General features: G+C 61.8%; 1 protein-coding gene across 1 annotated transcript in view; it reads right to left on the bottom strand.

The window, feature by feature from the left end:
* Positions 1–7,437: 7,437 nt before the first annotated feature.
* The window catches only part of BCAS3 (BCAS3 microtubule associated cell migration factor), a 583,611-nt gene continuing 570,146 nt past the window's right edge, over positions 7,438–20,902 (bottom strand). Inside the window, exons 25-26 of the mRNA XM_061140731.1 lie at positions 19,665–19,730; positions 7,438–8,224 (exon numbers count right to left, since the gene is read on the bottom strand). Coding sequence (XP_060996714.1) covers positions 8,076–8,224; positions 19,665–19,730 — 215 coding nt within the window. The 3' untranslated portion in view covers positions 7,438–8,075. The remainder of the gene's footprint in view (positions 8,225–19,664; positions 19,731–20,902) is intronic.

The following is a 20,902-nucleotide window of genomic DNA, read 5'->3' on the forward strand; positions in this document are numbered from 1 at the left end:
GGACCCCCGGCCCGGGCGGCGGCGCGCACGGAGGAAGGGCGACCCGGGTGGCAAGCGCGGTGGCGGCTCCTCCCGGCTCCCCGTCCGGCGCACGGCGAGGTACGCGGGGCGCTGGGCGCGGGGGCGGCGGGGGCTCTGCGCGGGGCTGGGCTGGGCTGGGCCGCTCCGGCGCCGGGGACCACGCGCGACTGGTTAGATCTTGTCGTGATCTCTGGAAAACTGTGACTATCTCACATGTCCTGCCCTGCTCGGATCCCCTGCGCTAACGAGCCAGGCCCCCCTTGATTGCTGATTTTACGCTTTTTGGACCAATTGTGGGTCTCCGGGGGCGGGGTTTTGACAGCTCAGGCCAAGCTCGGAGCGGGAGGGGGGGCCCGGGGAGAAGGTGTCGGAAGCCTCAGCAGTAAGAAAACATGTCAACAGAATAAAATATTAACCAATGACGGGCCAGCGGGCCCCGAGACCCCTCCCCCTGCCCCGGCCCCCACCCCGCCGCCCGCGCCCACGGCTGCCCGCGCCCGGCCGGGGAAGCTCGGCGGGCCGACCCGACCCGCCGAAAGGGCCTGAGGCGGGGGGCGCCCGGGCGCCAGGGCCTGCGGGGAAGGACCCCCAGCCGCAGGCCGCCCCAAGTGCAAAGCATTGACACGGCCCCGCGAGGAGAGGGGGCGCCCTCCTTCTCCCACGCCCGGCGGCCCCGCAGCCCCGGCCCGCGCCCCGGCTTGGCCTCCGACCCCGCTCCTGGCCGCGGCGCCGCCCGGGCCCCTCCACTCCGGAGGGAGGCAGCGGGTGCTGCAGGAGAGGCCGGTGGGCGGGCGAGGCGGGAGGAGCCGGCTGCCGAGGTCCCGGAGCGGAACCCAGGTGGCGGGAGCCGGTGAGTGCGGCGGTCGCAGAGCCCTGGTGGGGCCGGCGGGGGCGGGAGGCGGACGCGGCCTTTCACTCGGAGAACGCGGGGACCCCCCCCCCCCCCCCCCAGCCCGCGCCGACCCCCTCACAGGAAGCCTCTGGAGGAACCGGGAGTTCCGGGAAAGCCCTGGACTCAGCCCAGTATCCGTTTGCGTCCCCGAGCTAATCGGAGCTCTCCCAGGAGAGCCGGTCCTCCGGACCGGGAAGGTGTGAGCGCACCTTCCACCGGGCACCGGGCGGCAAGACGCGGGCGGATGCCGCCCACAGGTTCTTGACCCAACGAATTTTCGTCGCATCCGGTACCAGAGACACAAGCATGCCCCGTCCTCAACACCGGCATCGTCTCTACGCCACTTTCCTGGAATTGGTTCCCAGCTCTCGAAAGCTCACGTCTCCCAGGTTCCGTGGTGCGGAGTAGCGAGTGTGGGGGTCTGAGTGTCTGTGCGCACCTGCGGTTGAACCTCCCTCCCCCCGCCCCGCAGCCAGACTTCGTTCTCCCGCAGGACCAGGGTTTTCTCCCGCCCTCGGGGTGTGCGCGCGCGCGCGCGCGCGTGTGTGTGTGTGCGTTTCGCGCCCAAGGTGGTAGTTCCCTCTGTGCTCAGCGGGAGTCGAACTTAAGGCGGGCGGCCACACACCTGCCTCGGATCAATCTGGAGCCCTGACGCTGCCTGACTCCCGGCGGTCGGAGGGCAAGACGGACCAGGCGGTGGACACGGGTGACACGGCTGCCCGCACAACCGATTCAAATGAGGGTTAGTTCGGCCGGCGCGGACTCTGCCCCGGCGTGGTGGGCGCGTGCAGCCCACACCCACAGTGTCCATGCGCTGCGCACACCAGTCGCAGGGGATCTTTCTGCTGCACATGCAGACCTGGCGTGTAATGTCTGATCACCCCAGGCAGTGCAGTTTGGGGACCGGCCGGAGTGGTTTGGCCTCCTCGACCTTTTTTCTACTTTCCTGAGCCGACCCCAGAGATCTCGCTGCGTCCCTTTACCGCGCGCCACAGGGCGCCGCCCCCAGAGGGTTTTCCTTCCCGACCTCGCTCTCCACTGGGTCGCCCCTCTCTTAGTGCCTCCTCTCGGTCCAGAACGAATCTTTGACCACGCGCCGCGCAGTCTATGCAGCCGGGGCCAGATCCGTTGTTGCTTTGCCCCGGCAAAGTCCTGCCGGCTCCATCTTAAGGCGAGATGTTGCCCCTGGGGAGGGATGTGTGTGGACAGGATTGCGCAGCTGGTGGGGTGACCAGGTAACAGCCAGCGTTCCGTAGCCAGGAATCCGGGCACTGGCCTGGGAATCCGCGCATGCATTTGCAAAGCCGTGTGTGTACGCGTACTTTTAAACTTAAGAATGGCGTGGAGAACACCTAAGTGTGTGCAATCTGAACATTTTCCTGGGGAAGGTCTGTACCTGGTAAAGGGGTCCAAGGCCCAGACAATTTGAAACACGCTGGCCCAGGTTGTTTGCCCAAGAAACCGCGCGGCGACGGTGCAGCGGCTGCCTTTGGGAGACCACGATCCCACCTGGCCACAGCCACTGGGCCAAGGACTTGCCCTCTGGCGGCCGCGGGCTCTTTCTCGGCCCGGACTCCATCAGACGCCCTGCCCCGCCATCCCGCCACCAACCCGAGGTCTCGCTACAGCCGCTCTTAATAGTCTGAACTTCCATCCCCATTCCCCCCCACCGCGCTCAACACCTCCCGCGAAACTCTCCTGCGAGGAATATCCTTGGCTCGAAGAAAACCCGCGAAGGGGAGGCCCAGGCAGCCCCGGAGCTGCGCCGTGCGGCGCTCAGCTCCCGCTCGGCCCCTCCCCCGCTGGGTCTCCCCTCCCCTTCCCCTTCCAGGGAACAGGCGCCTCCGGGGGGTCCCCAGGGCTGAGAGTGCGTGTCTCTTTAAGAGGCCCCGGGGGGCGCCTCGCGAGCCGCCCGGGGCTGGAGGGGGAGGGCGCGGGCGGGAGCGGCTGGCGCCAGGCGGCCGAGGCTCCACAACAAAGCTCCGGCCCCTGTCACTTCGCATCGGTCGAGCCCCGCAGACGGGCGGGGGACGCGCGCTCAGCCGCGCCCCCCACCCTCCCCGGCCGTCCAGGGCCCGGGCGTCGGGCGGGCGCGGGCCTCTGGCCTCCAGCCTCCGGCCTCCGGCGCGTTGCACGCGCTCCGGAGGCTCTGAGCCTCCCGCAACCCGGAAACCGGGCGGGGGCGGCCTGGGCCGGGTGTGGCCGCGGCCCTGAGCCTGGGCGGGCTGCCGTCGGTCCCTGGCCCCTAACCTTCCGCAGGGTCAGGGGCCACGGCGGGGGTCTTCCCTGGGTTGGTCCCGCCGGTGGCTCAGGCTGTGTCCCTGGGCGGGGATCCGCCTGGAGTGATGGCCTGAGGGGCACGGGCCTGTGGCAGAGGGGACACGCGCCCCCCCGGGTAGCGGGGTGCTGGTCTGAGGCGGGTACTAAGTGCGCGGTGGTTTAGGAGTGTGCCCGGGCTGAGTGCGGGTGACGCGCGGGGCCCTGTGCCTGTGACCCGCAGTGGAGGTGCCACGGGGCGCGTGCATCCTCGCCTTGGCTTGCTGTGTGCGCAGGAAGGAGGGAAGAGGAGGACAGCGTGGCCTCCCATCCCCGTCTCCCCGACCGGACCCGCGCCTTCCGGAGCCTTGGCGCCAGCCAGCCCGGTTCAGTGGCCGGGCCCGGCTCCCCCGCAGTCCCGGGTCTGCCCGGGGTGGGGGCCGCGGCCTCGATGACCCCGGCCCGCAGCGGCCCGGCCTGTCCCGTCCACTTAGACAAATTGCGGCTGACAGGCGCGCAGTCTCTCTGGAGTCGCCGCCCGCCCGTCGCCTCCCTCCCGACCCAATTACCCCGCGCAGGGTCGGGCCAAGTGGCTGGGACGGGGCGGGGGGCGCGGGAGGCGCGACCTCTTCCCCGCCGGTCTTGAGCGAGGCCTTGCGGCGGGGCCCCTTCTTCCGGTCAGGTTCTGGGGGGTACCCGGGAGCAGCTCGGCCCCTGGGGTCCTGTCCCCAGGCTTCCAGGCTGGCGGGAGTCCCGGGCTGGCAGCTCTGGCGTGGGACAGCCCCGGCCCTCGAAGGTGGTCGCTCCGCACTTTCGAGGGCAATCAGGGTCGCAGGGCCCCAAGACCCAGTGCGTGTCCCGGCCGGACTTTGGGCGACTTCCCCAGAGTTTGGGGGACTCCATCATCCCGGGAGCTCCCGGGACTATTCTATGCGCTGGGGTCGAGGTCCCGGGGTCGCAGCGGTCCGCTTGGGACGCAGGGGTCGGTAAAAGCGAGGTGCTCCTCTGTGGACCCGCACAGGTGTGAGTTCTCAGGTGTGGCTGCCCGGGGTCGTGGCAGAGTGGACAGGCCACGCTGCTCTGTGGCTTGAGTGAGGGGGCAAAGCACATGAAGGACCCCCTCCGCCTCCCGCTCCCCAGGACCAGCCCACCTGCGAGAGACGGGCGGGGCTGGCCCGCGCGGGCTCACCAGGTTTTTCCTTTGCTTTCTGCAGAGACGCTTTGCCTTGCCGGATTCCCTGGAGCAGCCTCGAGGTGTGTTCGTAACAGTCGGGTCCAGCGTGGCCTCACCCGCCCTTCCCTCTCCCTTCCAAAGAGCCACCTGGCCTGTCCCATAAACCTCTAGGCCTCCAACCAACCTTTTGCTTTTTTGACCTGCAGCTTCCTTTTGGATCTTGGATTTTGTTGCTTGTCTCTGCTGGGTAGGCTCCTGTCGCCCCATTTTACAGATGAGCCCAGAGGGGCAGTCATTTACCCAGGGCCACACAGGTACCGGTGGCAGAGCTGAGACGGGACCCATGGACCTTAAAAGAGAGCAAGGCCACTCCTTAGCAAGTTAGTGATGTCGTTGCTGGCCCACTAGCTACACCTGCTCAGGGAACAAGGCAATACTGAGACTCCTGGGCCCCAACCCTCAGGCTGGGCTCTGGTTTCTCTGAATCCAAGACAGTCCAAGATGCTCTTCCCTTTTGCCCCTAGAGTTTCCAGCTCTAGGTCTGCAGGAGGGGGCTGCCTTCTCAGTGACACAGGGACATAGGAGCAACTTCAAAGCCAGCCAGGGGCCAGGGCTGGATGCTCTTAGGGGTAGGGCATGGGGGAGACCGGGCCAGAGCCTTGGATTGTGTGGGGGCCCAGGACGGGGAGGTCGATGCAGAACAGAGCCCACTAAGGGAACCGGCCAGGGCATGTGAGGCAGCAGGGAGCAGACAGGGGTCAGCAGATTAGCTGGGTGACTTCTTAACCTGGGACAAGGGCTCACGCTTCTCATCTGCCAAAATGAGGACTGAACAGTGCTCTCTGGGGTGCCTTCCAGTTTAGCGATTCTCTGATCTGTGAAAATCAGAAAAATCAGCAGCGAGCAACCATTTCCAGTCTCGGGCTGGCAGCTGCCTGCTCTGGCCGTGGCTTGCTTGCAGAGGAGCTGACATTAGTGTTGGGGACAGGTTGGTGCCCCTGAATTTGCCGTGGGGCCACTGGGTCACGGCTCTAATCAATCCAGGGCCCTGCCTCCCTCAGCTGCCACCCCAGTTCCCATCAGCCTCCGCGCAAATCATGAAGGTATTTCTTTTCCTCCATCAAATTGGGAGAAAGTCCATAGTAATTTGCCTGTCGAGCGGGTAGCACTGTAAGAATCAGGGAGGTCACATGGCTTCCTCAAGGTCACCTGGTCAGGCCATAATTAGATGCATGTTCTCCTAGGTGATGCCATCCTGGGGAGGGAGGGGTGTGGGGGAGGGGAGCTGTTGGAGGTGAGGCAGAGATTGCCCTGGGAGTTATCTCTGGAGGACGGGAGGCTGGCTGCTCTGGGGCCAGTGGGCAGTAAGGTCCCCCACCCGGGGGCCCAGTCTCACTTCCAGCTGATTACAGGCTGTGGCAGGGTCTATAACCTCTCCAATTAGCCGGAGGCCAGACCCAAGGCCTCTCTGATAACCCCAGCTCCAGTGGCAGCCGCCATGGGGCCAGCTTATCTGGCCTCTCTTATCCTCCTCTCTTCCCCCACATACTCCCAAGAGTTGCCCTGGCTGCGAGCAGATGAATAACCAGATTGTCCTGCAAGCTCAGCCGACAAGTCCAGCCCTACACCCACCACTTTCCCTGACCGAGGGAGGCCACAGCTGTTTTTTGCACCCCCAGGAGGGAACGGGCTGAGCTGGGGAGGGCTCCTGACTCTAAGCTGCCAATCAGTCCCCTGAGTGGTTGGGGAGCACTCCTGGCTCTCCATCTTTGCCCTGTTGTCTGTGTGCCTGAGGGTGGGTGCAGAGAGCTGACCCTGCCTGGAGCTCTGGACGCATCCCCAAGGAGCCAGCCAGTAGGCACAGGCACTCTGGGGGCACCCCTCTCCCTCCCGGCCCCCTTTTGACTGAAACATGGCTCTGGAGGGGTGGGGCTGTGCCCGACGTATGTGTGTGTCCAACTGGGCCAGAAAGGGGAAAGCTGCTGGTCACCATCAGCCCCCACCAGCCGGGCCTCCTTCCATTCACGGCATGTGATCCTCGCCCCGCGGGTTCCTGGGCAGGAGGGACTGGCTTCAGCCACCCTCTGCAGGGCCAGCCACTCAGCCTTCAGAGCAGAGCGTGGTTCGGGTCCTCTCTTCCCCCAGCACGCCCAGCTGGCTGGGCACTGAAGATTAAATCTGTCCTCGGGCGCCAGGGCTGGATGGGGTGCGTGTGAGCAGGGCCGGGCCCCGGGGCTGCCCTGCTCTGGCTGGACGGCTGGAAGGCAAGGCCTGCCTGTTTGTGAACTCACTTCTTCTGTGGCTGTTGCATTAAACTTCACCCTAAAGCACGCCTGGCTCAGTGGTTTCCTTCAGTGCCCCCCGCCCCAGGCCTCTCCAGGGTCTCCGTGGAGGCAGGATGGGGACTTGCATCTATCCCCTTCCAGCTCAGCACCCTCTCTTTGCCCCCCCCCCCCCCCCGCTCCTGTCTCCTTCCTGCCCTTCACCTTAGGTCCAGGACTGGGAGCGGGGAGGGGACCACATCTAGAACTTGTCATCTAAGGTTCCGACCATTCACCTTCTGAGTTTCCAAAAAGAGGTACAGGACTTCGCTGATGGTCCAGAAGACTCCCAGCTTCCAATGCCAGGGGTGTGGGTTTGATCCCAGGTTGGTTTACTAAGATCCCACATGCCTCAGGGTGCAAAGAAAAATTTAAAAATTAAGAAAGATATATTCTTGAAAAAAAGAGAGGTAATGACAGGGAGCCTGTCCCAAAGAGAAGGCCAGAGTCTTCATCAGGCTCTCCTTCCCATGGCAACCCAGCAGCACGTTCCAGGGACCCGACCGCCACAGCCAGGGAGGCCCGGGGTGCCCTCCAAAACCCAACGGCTCTGGTGACAGGCAAGGAGGTCAGAGGATGGGTCTGTCAGATGCCACCCACACTCCAGAGTAAACATCCTCCTCCTCCTTCCTTTGGAGGAAGGAGGCTCCCTGACTCCCTCACACCTGCACTTGTCCAGGTGGGGGTGCTGGGAGCAGGGCCGCGTGGTCAGGCTCCCAGGACTCTGCTCTGGGCTGGGAGAGGACCCTGACCCCAGCCACTTAGGGATGGACACCAGTTGCAGCGTGATTTATTGAACAAGACGTGCACTTTTTGACAGGGCCTCAGAAACCACGGTTTCCTTCACTGAACAGTACAGGATCAGGGTACAAGGGCTTACAGACAAGAAAGACAAATCCTTTCCATGAGCCGAAGGGGAGAGAAAAGAGGAAGGGGGGCTTCTCTTTCCTTCCTCTTCCCCTAATACTCTGGGCCTCAGTTCAGCGCCAGCGGGAGGCTGGGCAGTGTGTGCTGAAGCCAGGACTGGATCGGGGCTGGCCACTCGGGGCCAAGATGCCCGCCGAGCCATCTACCCTCCCCACCCTGGCCCCCACCCCGCAAGGGCTGGGTTAGAAAATACAAAAGCAGGTCCGACGCGGGACATCGTGTGCAAACGGAGGCGGGGACGGAGCTTCTGCAGAGTCTCGGCCACGGCCGGCCCCACGATGGGGGCAGAGGTCAGCGCGCGCCAAGGTGCTTTGGAGAAGGGTCTCTTCTCTATCCAGGGAGGCTGGGCGGCTGTCGTCACGAAGCTCGGGGAAGGTGGTGGGTTCAAAGAGGAGCGGAGTCTGAAGGGTAGGAGTGGACGGGGGGGTGTCTCCCCGTCCCTCCGGCAGGAGAGTGGGCAGGCCAGCCCAAAGGCTGCTGGGACCTACGGGAAGCTGGTGGGGAAGAGGCTGAGGGGCTGACTCTCGTTGGTGGGCAGCGGAGACCGGTAGCCGTCGAAGTTCCTCGGGATGCTGCCGCTGGTGGAGCCCGAACTGTTACTCAGGGTCTCGATGCTTCCCTCTCGCTGGAGTTCTGCAAGACAGGAGGGAGGGCCAGGCCCGGTCAGGGGGCATTCTCGGGGGCAGGCGGGGGGGCGTGCGCTCTGGGCCGACTGCCTGCCATGAGGCACCATGCTGGGTCCACTGACATCCTTCTGCGGTGGGGGCTCGAGGTGGCAGCCTGGGTCCAACGGGGAAGCCCCTGGACTGGCAGGGCTCCCGTCGCTTCCTCACCGTGTGAACCCCTTTAGCCAGGAGCATGGCTGCCCTGATGATGCATCTGGACCACACTGCCATTCCCGGGGCGTGTGCCCAGGCCTGACGTGGGCTCGTGCTCAGCCAGCTTGCTTCCCAACTCCGTGAGAAGCTCCTGTCCTGGAGCTCCTGGTCTGGGAGGAGGGGAGACGCCGGGAGGCAAGAAGGACCGAGGCGTCCCTGTCTGGTCTGTCTGCCCCTCGCCTCCCCTACCAGGGACCCGGGCTCAGCCTCAATTGCTCACACATCCTCACCCATACCATCTGCCTGCCCGCCAGGGCCCTCCTGTGCCATCCCCCTGCAGGGGGGAGTGCCTGCTTTCAGAGGGGCCTACTTGCCTGGAGTGCCTCCCTTCCCCTTCCTCTGGGCTCCCAAGTGTCCTAGAGAACCCCCCGGAAGGGACGTGCTCAGGGTCCACCCGGGAGTCAGGTCGGGAGGCTCCCAGCCCTTCCCCTGGCATCTTGGAGATGGCACCTGGCTCCATCTCATTCCTCTATGGGCGCCTTCCTCAACTGCCCTGCCATCTCTTGACTCAAGACAGGTACTGGGGTGGGTGGGCTGGCAACAGACTTCCTGGCATGCTGAGTGCAAGGCAGAAAGAATTACTTCTTGGCTTTCTGAGAGTGGTCAGTCCCTATCCCCTCTCCCACAGTGGGCTCTGAGATGTGGGCACACATATCCCTTGGCAAACTCTGGGCCTCAAGCCAAGATGAGGTACCTGCAGTTTCTCCTTCCCCAAGGTAAACTGCCTGGGATGGAGTGGGAGGGGCGTCTCGCCTGTCTACCCCGGGAGCCCAGGCTCTCAAAGGGGTCATTTGAAACAGCAAGGTGTGCTCAAACGTGACACGTGTCTGGTCTCCTGTACCTGCAGCCTGCGCCCGTGCCCAGGGCCCCTGCCACCCTCCACATGCAGCACAGCTGGCTTTGGTTAGGGGATGGGTCACAGCCTTCACTCCTGGGCTGGCCATCACTGGCCAGACAGGAAGTGACCACTGACCCCCACTCCCCGTGGGTGACCCCGGAGCACGCTGGTGGCCCAGCAGCAGCAGCAGCCACAGAATGGGTTGGGGGCGTCTGTGCTGGCCTCCTTCAGAGACGCCTCCTGGTTCCACGTGTGAGGTGTGAGGCACCAGCCGTGTCTGGGGCCCAGGCTGGAAGGGTGTGCCTGCAAACCAGAACCTCTCAGCAGGTGGGGGGCTGTGGACGCGGGCTGCAGGCCTGGCGCCGGGCCCTGACTGCCAAGGGGCACTGGCTGCTCTGTGGGGCCCGACCCTGAGATTAAGTTGGGAGTCATCTAGATGCGGATGGAAAACCCAGACCCCCGCGTGGGCTCTCTCCTTCCCCACTCAGCCTCTAGCCTCCCCCTCATTTGGGGGCTGTTGTGCCAGGAGGGACAGGACAGGAAAGCAGGGAGCAGACCCCCAGCTTTCGACGCGAAAGCTTCGCACTCCAGGAAAGCTCTCCCCATCCCCCCGGTTTCCCCTGAGCGCAGCCGGGAGGCCCTGGCCCCGGTGGGGCCGTCCTGGCGCTAGGGGGCGCCGACAGCAGGGCCGGGAGGGAGAGAGGCGGCGAGGCCCCAGCAGGGCCGCAGGGGCTGCCGGGCCTCCGGACTCCAGGCCCTGAAGAGAGCCCCGATCGAAGAAGCAGGAGAGGCGGCAGCCCGGGGCAGGCCCAGCGTTCCTGACGCAAAGTGCGGGCCCGTCCACACCGCCCCGGAAGCCGAGACGCGGGGAGCCTGGGACCAAGCCGGGGACCCCCACTTCCTGCATCCAGCCCCCAGCAGTGCAGGGACCCCGCGAGTCCGCACGGCCGCCCCGTACCCCATCCTGTGAGAGTGCGGGGACAGGTACCACAGGGATTTCAAGATGACTGGGGCTCCCGGGGCCATGGAGAGACTGCGCTGTCTTGCTCGTGTTTTCTCTTCACCAGTGAGTCTGCGGGTGAGATGGAGATGGCCACTGCCTCCCGGGTGACCAGGCTCCACTGGACTCATGTCCCGGATGCTCCCCCGGACTCGTCCCTCCTCTCCTTGCCCGTGGCTGCTGCCCACTCGGATAACTCCCAAAGCTCCCTACTGGTCTCCAGACTCCCAGAGCCCCCCTCTCCAAGCCACCGCATACCAAAGCCAGAGCACTCTGCCTGCAGCACAAACCACATCTTCCTTTTCCCCAGCTTAAAAGCTTCACCCTCTCCTAAGGGTCCTGAGGGTAAGGCCTCTCAACTCCCCACCTCTATCAAACTGCCTTCCATGACCCGCTCCTCTCCAAGACCCCACCTCACTAAAGTGGATTTGAGGAATCCAGATAATGAGCTTGGGCAGTCTGGGGGCCTCGCAAGGCTGCTCCAGGCCTCTGGGTGTGTGCTCATCTGGGGAAAAGCCCTTCCCAGGCTCCTGTGGCCCCCAGGACACCTACTTATCTTTGAACCTCAACACGCATGCAAGCCTGTGCTGTCGCCCTGGTGGAATGGCCAGGCCCCACCGTGCTCTGTACTGACTCCTGTCTGGGACCCCCTAGCACGCTGGGTGTCATCTGCTCACACACGTGTCACCGTCCATGTGGGGGGGGGGAGGTCCCTTGGAGGTCGGTTCTGTGTTTTATTCCCTAGTGCCAACCACAGGGCCTACAAAATAGTTGGGTGTTCAAAAAGCAGTTCTTGAATGAATGAATGAATGAATGAATGAGTGCAGAGGGAAGCGGATGGGTCACTGCTTCTGCAGCTCGGCCACCAGTGTAAGAACCCAGGGCCCGGTTGCTCCTGGGCCGTTGCCTACATGCCCCCGTCAAACCCCTTGCTCTTCTGCTCCCCAAGACAGGACCGTGTGAGTGTGCGGAAGCAGACGTGGACGTGGCGGAGGGGTGCACACACGGCCCCCCGTAGGTCACCCAGCTGCCCAGCCCTTCGGAGCAAGCGGCAAACCGAAGTGTGTGGCCTTACCTTCCTCCATCCCGAACACACGCTTTGTTACTGTTGGGTTGTTCGCGGGCGCTGGGCGGTTGGCATTGTTTTTTTTTTCCTTTTTTTTTCCCTTTTGAAAAGAAAAGCATTGAGGAACCTTTTGGGAAAAGATCCGGACAATGATGGAGAACACTGATGTCGGCAAGCAGGAGGCGAGGGTACCAGGAGGTGTGGGCGCTCACGCCGGGAGAAGGTAAGCTGGGAGCAGAGTTCTGCAGTGACATGCACGTGTGGGGGGCTGGGGGCCCCGGAGATGGAACTGTGGCAGAGCTGAGACCCCCTTCGTCAAGGGGAGGGGGAGAGGGTCTGTCCCCAGAGCAGGAGGAGCAGCTATGGGGAGGGGAGAGGCGGGCCGTTGACCCATGCAGTGCCCGTGCAGGTGGGACCCAGGAGAGGACAGGAGACAGAGAAAGCCTGCAGTTTCCAATGATGCCTCCGCGTGTTCGGACTCAGTGGTCCAGCTCGGGCTGCTGCCCTCCTCCCCCAATTCCAAGACCCCCGGGTCTGAACAGCAGTCGTGCAGCTGCAGTGGACTTGCAAGGAAAGCCCACCAGAAACCTGCAAGGGAGAGCGAGCTGGGGGCTCTTTATGTGGGGGCCTGGCAGCCTCCCCACTCAACACAAGTATGTGGATTCCGGCTGGTGGGAAAGAGCCCACTCTTACGGAGGCTGCTCTCCAGGCCTCTAAGATAACGGACTGCACTCAGACGGAAAATCTTACTGTGACCTCACGTTCCCCAGAGCCTCTGTGCGCCTGGGAGGTGGGTGCTGGTCCCCCCATTTTGCAGGCAGCTAAACCAAAGAAGAGGAGGAAGCCGCTGGCTCTAGGTATACAACCCCTCGAGAAAGAACTGGGCTGATGGAGACGTGACAACTCCAGGCATCACTCTGACTGGTCCCAATGCCCTCCACTGGCTGTGTCCACCCGTTTGCTGCTGGTTCTTTTTGGAAAATGGGGCCTGCCACCCAAGCTGCCCCTCGAGGTCACGGGCCAGGACAGGGTAAGCCACAGGGCGTAAGGGGTGATGGACTGAGCAGCAACTCCAAAGGAGGAGCCTCAGCTCTCACAAAATAAGCAAAGGACCGAGAAAGCTCAGCTCTCAGGTCACCCTCACTCTATACGGAGCCTGGCAAATCTCAAAGGTCTTGGGAGGGCCAAAGAGGTGGCTGGCCTTGTCAGGGAGAAGCGACCCTGGTTCCCTGGGTGCGTATGCCAAGGGAGACCCAGGGGGAATGGAAGGAGGCAGGAGCCTGGCTGCCCGCAAACGCTGCCCCCGTCTTGGGGTGGGCCGTGCAGATGAGGGAGACGGTCTTCCCTGGCCCCTTGACTCTCAGCAGGAGACTGCGGCCCCCTCGGCAAAGGCAGGGGCAGCAGAGACCGGCTCCTGGGAGCTCTGGGTGGATGCTGACGGCCAGGGCCGGCTCCACCCGGGGAGAGGCAGAGGATGAGCCAGGAAGGGGACACACAGCCCCAGAGACGGCACGGGGGGCGGGGCATGAGGAAGCCCCTCCCTCTGGATTGCTGGTCCCCAAAGCTGCTTCTCCCTGGAGGGCCTTCTCCCTGGGGCCTGTCCTCTCCCCGGGGTGCAGACCCTTCACTCCTTCGAGGCCACTCTACGCCTGGCAAGGCAGGAACTTTGGGGGACACCCTGGATACAGGTCTCTCAAAAGCAACGGTCACCTTCCTAAGTGCTGTGGTCTTGGCTCCCCCATCCCGGGGGAGGTGGTAGAACACTGAGGACGCAGGGCCTCTGTGAGTTTCAGGGAGAGCTGGGGCGCCCAGGAGGGCAGGGGACCCCAGGGCGGGTCAGGAGAGAAGCACTACCTCGGGCTTGGCCTTCGGGCCTCTTCCAGGCCAGATGGCAGTGGGGGTGGCTGGAAAATCAGAGCCCCCAGGGAAGCCCCTTGGGTTTCTGGTGGGTGGAGGCATTGTGGGGAGCCCCGGTCTCTGGGCTCAGAGGGAGGCCTGTTTCGGGGACCAGTGAGGGCAGTGCTGTGCTTTGGGGAGGAGGATCCCTGGGTCCCCTGGTTCAGCCCCCAGAGCCCCCTGGCACTTCTCTTACCACGAAAGGAGCAGCGTTCACCGAGGGGCCCCTCTGGTGTGCTCAGAGGCTCCAGCCAGCCCAGCTCTGCACGCTGGGCCTCGCGATGCTGCTCATTAAAGGGATTAGCAGAGCACTTTTATTGGGCCCTGGCTGCAGCCACACACCCCATTCCCAAGCTAACTGCCAGGGCAGCCTGAGGGAGCAGGATGAGGCCTCAGGGCGGAGTCTCAGGCAGCACTGGCCACAGGCTTCCAGCAGAGAGAAGGGAGGGGTCCCCCACCCGCCCCTCGGCTTCAAGGCCCAGGTTGGGGAGGCAGGTTTGGGTGGTTCAGAGAGCTGGCTCTGGGCCCTGCGACCTGGGAGACTTGGGGCAAGGTCCTCAACCCCTGTGCCTCAGTTTCACACACAGGAGGCTAGCAAGGTCTGTTTCATAGTGCGCTTGTAGAATTAAATAATGCATGTAGAGTGCAGCACAAAGTGCTTAAAGCTTCCAGTCAGCAAATGTGAGTTACTCTCATTGCTGCAATCCTATTAGTGATTGTGATTATCCACAAGACCTTGCTGGGGGTGCCCTCTGGATTCCCTCCCCCCGCAGGTGTCTCTGCCATCCAGACCCTCACTCCCACCCTGTCCCCACTGGAACCCTGGGAGAGTCTTTCTTTTTAATCAAGAAATGGCCTGAAGAGGAAGATGGCAGATATGTGTTTACAGCTTTTCATTTCCCTCCTTGCCTCTTTGGAAGTACCCTCTTCCAAGCTGGAAAATAAATTTCCAACCCTGTTGACATGCATTGATTTTTCCCTCCTGCGTGCACCTCCCAGTTCTCCCCTGTCAGCAGGACCTGTGGTTAAGCCCCCTGTCTGGGTTGGGCTCAGTGGTACCTCTGGGGAGCGATGGGGGTGGGCAGAGCACAGAGCAGCCAGCCAAACTGCCCATCTTGCCCAGGGCCTAGCTCAGAGGAGGTTTGCAAACAGAAGTGATCTGGGTTCCCTTCCGCGGTGAGGGGTCTTGGCCGGGGGCGGCGGGAGGGATCCCCTGACCCAGATCTTCAGCATCTTTCCTGCAGCCCCCCCGGGGATATGCAGGGAGGAGACCAGGGGACCACAGGATGGCTTTGAGCTCAGCAAATGGTTCCAAATGGGCTCTGGCCCAAGCAATGGACATTATCAACAGGGGGCCTGCCAACGAGGGCCTGGGACCCACTGTGTAGACTGAGACGCGGATACAGAGGTGCAGAGGAGGTGGGGGTGGGGTGGCTGACTGCCTCCTGCGGGCTCAGCTTCTGGTGCGGGAAGAACCCAAAGAGATGAACCGGATGCCAACTAGGGGGTGATCCTGGGGGACGTGGCTCTGGGCTGCTTGTCTCACAGCAGCCCTGGGCCTGGAAACTACTGTCCTCTCTTCCAGAGTGTCACTCGGGGAGGTGGGACGGGGGGCTCTTCAGGGAGAAAGAGGGGGGAGTTGGCTGAGATCACCTCCTGAAACTCGGACAGCTCTGTCCACACTGTGGGCGGAGCTGGCCTCAGCCCCAGGGCATCTTTCAGGAGGTGAAAAGGGCCACAGTTAAAGAGGTGGCCTGCAGGGGGGCCCTGATTTTCTTCCCACTTGGACACCCTTGCTCTTCCTGCCCCCTCGGCCCTTCCGGGTCCCACCCTCAGGCACCCCCACCAGGCTGCAGAGATGCCAGCAGACCAGGGACCCTCACCCACACCAGGTCTTAGGGGCTGGGTGGGGCTGAGAAGGTGTCCTCTTTATCTTCCAGCAAGGGGTTTCTGCGCCCCTCCCAGGCTTGCTTGTGGAAGGAAGGAGGGCAGTTTCCTATAGTCGAGGGGCTGAGGATGAAAAGGCCCTTCCATGTTCAGATAAGGGGAACCCTGCTCTGGTCGATGGAATGAAGGAGTAGATGAAAAGATGGCTAACAGCCTTGGACTCTCCGGGCCTTCGCACCTGTGTCTGAGCACTGAGGCCGCCTACTTCCAGTCCTCTCGCCGCGCACTCAGCCTGGGGTCCCTGAGAGCTTGTGCCAACTGCCCGAGTCCTGCAGCCAGTCTGCAGGTACACACCTTCCTTCCTGGCAGGAGTCTCTTCCAACCCAAGTGCTCCTGCAAACCTGCTTTCTTATCTCCCTGCCCAGCTCTTTTTCCTGACCTTCCCGCAGGTACTGAGACCCAGAACATCACAGGATGAGGCCAAGGTCACATGGCCTGCCTTGCCCCTTGCCCCTCCCCTTCCCCAGCTCCAAACGCTAAGGGCAAATAGTTGCTGCTCTCTCCTTGGGTACTTTGAATTGTTTCCCTTGGCCACTGGGGCCAGGCCTGGGTGCCTAATAACCTCAGGGTTTGGGGGGAGACTTCTTCCCTCCATGAGGACAGGTCCTCAGGCCTGTGGAAAAACCCTACTCATGAGAGCAGGCCAGTCTGGCAAATACATGAGGCAGGGGCAGAGAGGTAGGCTAGATCCTGGAGTTCCTGGTGGGCCCAGTGGGGATGACATAAGAGGCACATGCTGTAATGCTGGGGAAGAAATAATCAAAGAGGAAAAAAGAGGGGGCGGGGTGGAGGCCTGAAGAATGAGGCAGGGTCTGTGTTCAAAAGGCATCCTCCATCTGCAGCCGGGTGTGTATGCGCGTACACATGTATGTACGGGTGTGCACACACACGTGTAACTGTGTACACATACACGTGCATGTGTGTGCGCATGCGTGTGCATGTGTGTGCGGGCATGCGTGTGTGCTGGGGGTGGGGCAGGGAGCAGAGCACCAGAGTTCCAGGCAGAGCAGCTCCCTGCCCAGCCTTAGACAGGGGGTTACCCAGGAGGTAGGCTGGGGTCTGGGGGCTGCAGCCGTTCCCTGAGGCCCCTCCCACCACAGCCACGACACGGCACCAGCTCCAGGCAGGGAGAGACCCACTCCCAGGAACCCCTTGTGACCCAAGCCCGCTCAGTCTTGGCTTAAGGGGAAGAGGGCAGGACCCCCCAGCTGTCCGCCCAGCAGCACCCCGTGTGCGGGGACCCTCTCGGGGCCACTACCATCAGTCTAACTGTAAATCCTGGCCCAGGCAGACTGAGTCCTGTCCTGGCATATTATACATGGGGCCAGCAAGGGCAGAGCCCATCTGGCTCATGGTCCCAGTTTTGAGTGATGTGATAAATCTGGCTGAAACGTGCTTGAGATCAGCCAGACGGATGAGCAGCCTGGAGCTGACCCTCCCAGTGGCTGTGAGGAAGAGGCGGCCGAGAACTCGCCCTAACTCCCGCTCTGCCGCAGACTGAACGACCTGGGCAAGTCCCCACGGCCCTCCTCCGCTTCACCACCTGTCAGGCAGGAGGGCAGCGGCTGCCCTGGCCACCTCACGGGCCGTGTGAGGCTCTGAAGAGAGGAGGATGTGAAGGTGTTTCGAGAAGCAGGATAAGCCCCGAGGGCGTGGGAGAGACTGTCACTGCAGTGGGGTCCTGGCCAGAGAGCTGGGGGTGCTGTCTTCGAGGCCCCTGGAGAAGCGGTCCTCACCCAGGAAGGCCTGAACTGCCCCCTCTAGCCCCAGGCCAGCAGCACAGCCCGCGGGCAGAACCTCGGCAGATGGTACCTGAGACAGCCGTGGCGGGTGGAGGGGGGCGTGGAGCTGAGGGATGCCTGGCCGGCTCTGGGAACAGCCTCCTCTGCACGCGCCTGCACATGGCGCCCCGCGAATGGGCCACTCAGCACGGCTCCAGGGAGGACACAGGGCTTGGAAACTGTCCCAGCGAGCCAGGAGTCCGGCAGCCAGCCTCAACCCGCCCTGCCTCCTGAAGCAGGGTCTTCTCGAGACCCTCTCTGGGGCTGTGAGATGGCGCAGTGGCGGCCTGCGGACCGCAGGGGAGACGCTGCTCCCCGAACCTGGCTGGCTTGATGGGCTCGAGCCACATCTGGTTCCCATTCAAACGTCCAAATGTAATTAAATTCTCTCCGACGCAGCGGAAGAGTTTGGTAAGATGTGGCTTCCCCCCTTCCACCAGGGTTAAGAAATCACTGTCTCGCACTCCGGTGGCTGACCGGCGCCCCTCCCGGCCGCTGATCCCTCCTGCTCCGCCAAGGAAGGGCCTGTGCTCAGCTCTGTTTTCTTGGGGCTGAAGGGACCAGGGCACTCCCCGCAAGGAGGAACAGCTGAGGCCAGAGCACCTGCAGGCTTCGTAGGGGCAGGGAGGTGAGCCACCCTGGGCACACAGCTGTGGGACCCAGGCTCGCCCTGGGGACACACCAGTATCTGGATGTGCGGGGTCTTGTGACACCCTGCCGAGGGATTCCCTTCTCTGTAGCTCCTCATAGCATCTTGCCATCTCTGGCCTGCCCTGGAGCCCCCTGGGGGTGGGGGGCGGCTACCCACCCCCCACGCATGGAGGAGGGATGCAGTCAGCCAGGGGCAGCCAGGGAGCCCACCTGAGGGACCCCCAGGGCCGCCAAGTGGCAGGGGCTTGCTGGTCACCTCTGGCCTGTCACAGCCCCAAACGGGTTAATGGGCAGCTCGGTCCAAGGTGCCTGGCCTTGGTGGGATGAGGGTGGCCCCTTCCACAGCGAGGAGGCCCACTCACCCGAGGCATTGGTGCCTCTCCTGGCCTCCTGTTCAGCCCTTGCCTGAATTCAAGCACAATTCCCTGGGCTGGCTAGGCTTTTCCAGCTTCCCTTCCCAACTGAGCACCTTGAGCTTACAGCTTCTTTTTACTTAGGGATTTACGACTTTCACCATAATGGGTTCCATTCTAGTTCCTCTATGTCTATTTTTCTAATCATTGTGGTATAGGCTTTATGAGACTTTTTGTTTTTAATAAAATAAGTCAAGGTATTACTCTTTTTGAAACAATCTGTCCTGCGAGTTAATGATTTCAAGAGGGTGTGGATGCTCCCCAGAGACAAACGGGGGCTGGGGAGGGGATAACTCTGGTGGGGGTAAGCGAGAATCTTTCAGATTCAAGAGAGGTCCCTTGATGACTCTAGGCCAGGTTGCTCACCGACATCCCTATATGAGCTCTCAGACCACTTTTAGGCTCACAAGGCATTTCCACACCAAAGAACGCTCACCCGGGAGGTGGGCCCAGCACACACGGCAATCCCAGTATTGCTGACCTGGCTCTAAATAGGAAGAATCTTGTATATCTGGTTCCAAATGGTTAACGGTTAGTAATGGATTTAATTTAATTTCTGGGTGGCATGACCGCCAAGGCCATGTGTCTGGTGCCTTCATATCAGTGAAGGTTTTAAGGAAATAAACCCAGTTCATGGATCAGTCCGTCCTAGGCCAAGCCTAGCCAAGACGTTGGCGCTGGGGTCAAGGTCTCTGCGGCCCCCGTTAGGGTCCCAGCCTAGGATCCTGAACCCATAGTTATGAGTCTCGATTAATTGCCGCGGTGCCGCCTGTGGCAGAGGAGAAGGTGGGCAGACGCTGGGTTAGCCTTTGTGCTCTGTGCAGACTGCCTGCTGGTGCCAGGGCTCTATTCATTATTCAATTCAGCTCGCTCAGACGAGCTTTTCCATTTGCTCCTCCAGGAGGAATAACAAATCTAGAAATGCAATTTCACTTTGCTGTATTAAGATATTGATTTGCCTGTCGAGTGGAAGTGCATTTGTTCTGTCAGCCCCCCCCTCCTGTGGGCAGGAAGGGGTTAACCAAATGTTTATCACAAGGCTGGCTTCAGAGTTGAAAGTAATGTGATCAGTAATGAATTTTGTGTTACATTAGGTTGTATAAATGGACAGACAAGCGCAGACAACAAGTGGCCAGGAGTCGGGGCTAATCTAATGATGTAAAAATAGAGACAGCACCAATTATACTAGGGGCCAGCTCCAGGCTCCTGCAGGGACTGCAAATGAATAGGTACAAATCAAATTACTCACTAATAGACGCACTACAAGAGGGGCAGTCAATGGTAAATGCATTAGAGCCTAGTGACCTCTCTGCTCTGCACTGCAGAATCCGAAAATTTGACTTCCATCTTAAAAGTGGGGGGCGGGGAGTGAGGTTCTCAAAGAAACTCTTGTTGGGGGAACAAGGATGACTACTCCCCACCCCAAACCAGGCCACGGCCAGAAGGTACTCCCCGTCTGAGTCGACCTCCTGCCCTCTCTCCGATGCCTCCCAGAGCCTGAGCACCAGGGGGTGTGGGGGGTGGGGGTGACCCCGGGGGGGGGGGTACAAAAAAGACCAGGGGATGAAGCCCTGCACGTAGGCAAAGACAGGAAGTTACATACCAACACACTTCACAGCTATGTGTCTCTCAGGGGTGGTGGTTTTTACTGCTACGTCAAGGGCTGTGTCTGTATCGAAAATAAAATATTTCTTTAAAGAGGATTGCAACACGGACCCTGCAGGGAGCAGCCGGTGCCGAGATCAAGGGGAGGAGAGATCAGAATCTGGTTTGATCACTGGGAGCTGTGTGGGATGCTTGTGGTCTGTTCTGAGGCTGGGCGCTTGCAGGGTTTCATCTATTTTCCACCAGCCCAAACTGGTCTGTCCTCGCCCCTCTGCTCCTCCTCCCAGTCCTGCCTGGGGATGGAAGCAGGGAAGGCTGTGGAGGTCCTGCCAGCTCGTGGGCAGCCCCTTGGGTTTTCTTCCTTCTCTCAGGCTCTATGAATGGAGAGACCAGGCTTGAAGTACCCACCTGCTGGGCAGGGTGAGGGGGCTGCTTAGAGAGGCCTTCCGACGTGCCCCGATGCATGAACCGTATGCTTACGTCCAGCCCCCAGTGGCTTGGGGAGACATCAAGTATGAAACCCAAGACCCTCCAAGCTGTCGTCCAAGGACCTGACCCACGCCCGCATGGAGGCGGGGGCCCTGGTAGGCCTGGCCCCACCTGCTCCCGGTTCTAACCCAGCCCGAAGGCCAGCACCCATCACACATATCAAAGTGGGGCGTGCACACTGGTCCTGGCCAACTGGAGATGAAGGGAACAGGCCAGGAAGACGAGGCCCGGCCCCCAGCCGGGGCAGGCACAGGCACCGAATGGAAAAAAAGCATCCTGAACAAATGAAGCAACAGGATGTCAATTCTCTGCAAACTCAATTAAGCACATGGAGGGGTGGGATTGCAAGCTATCGGGCTACACTAAATAAAACATGTGTGAAGGGGTTGGGAGAGGTCTGGGAAGCCTGAAGGTGTCTGGCCAGAGGGTTGGGGGGTGCAGGGGTGGGCTTCAGAGAGAAGTGAGCCGGAAACAGTCACCCAGTGTCAGAGGGTAGACAGCTGACTCTGGTGTGGGTGCTTGGAAATGCCTCCTTCTGTTAAACCCAGTCTGATGGGCATGGCTTGGCCTTCTCGGTACGGGCCTCTCTTGTGCTTTAAGAGCTCAGGGTCTGGTTTCCTAAGGGGTCAGAGGGCCATTTCTAACGTTCATTGTCTGTGTGTGTCTGTCTTTGCTCCGTCACCAGCCATCCCACCTCAGGGGTGGTCCAAACACCTCAGACCATCTTCTGAGGCATAAGGGCAGAGG

Source organism: Dama dama, chromosome 5 (assembly GCF_033118175.1).
Source record: "Dama dama isolate Ldn47 chromosome 5, ASM3311817v1, whole genome shotgun sequence".
Lineage (NCBI taxonomy): Eukaryota > Metazoa > Chordata > Mammalia > Artiodactyla > Cervidae > Dama > Dama dama.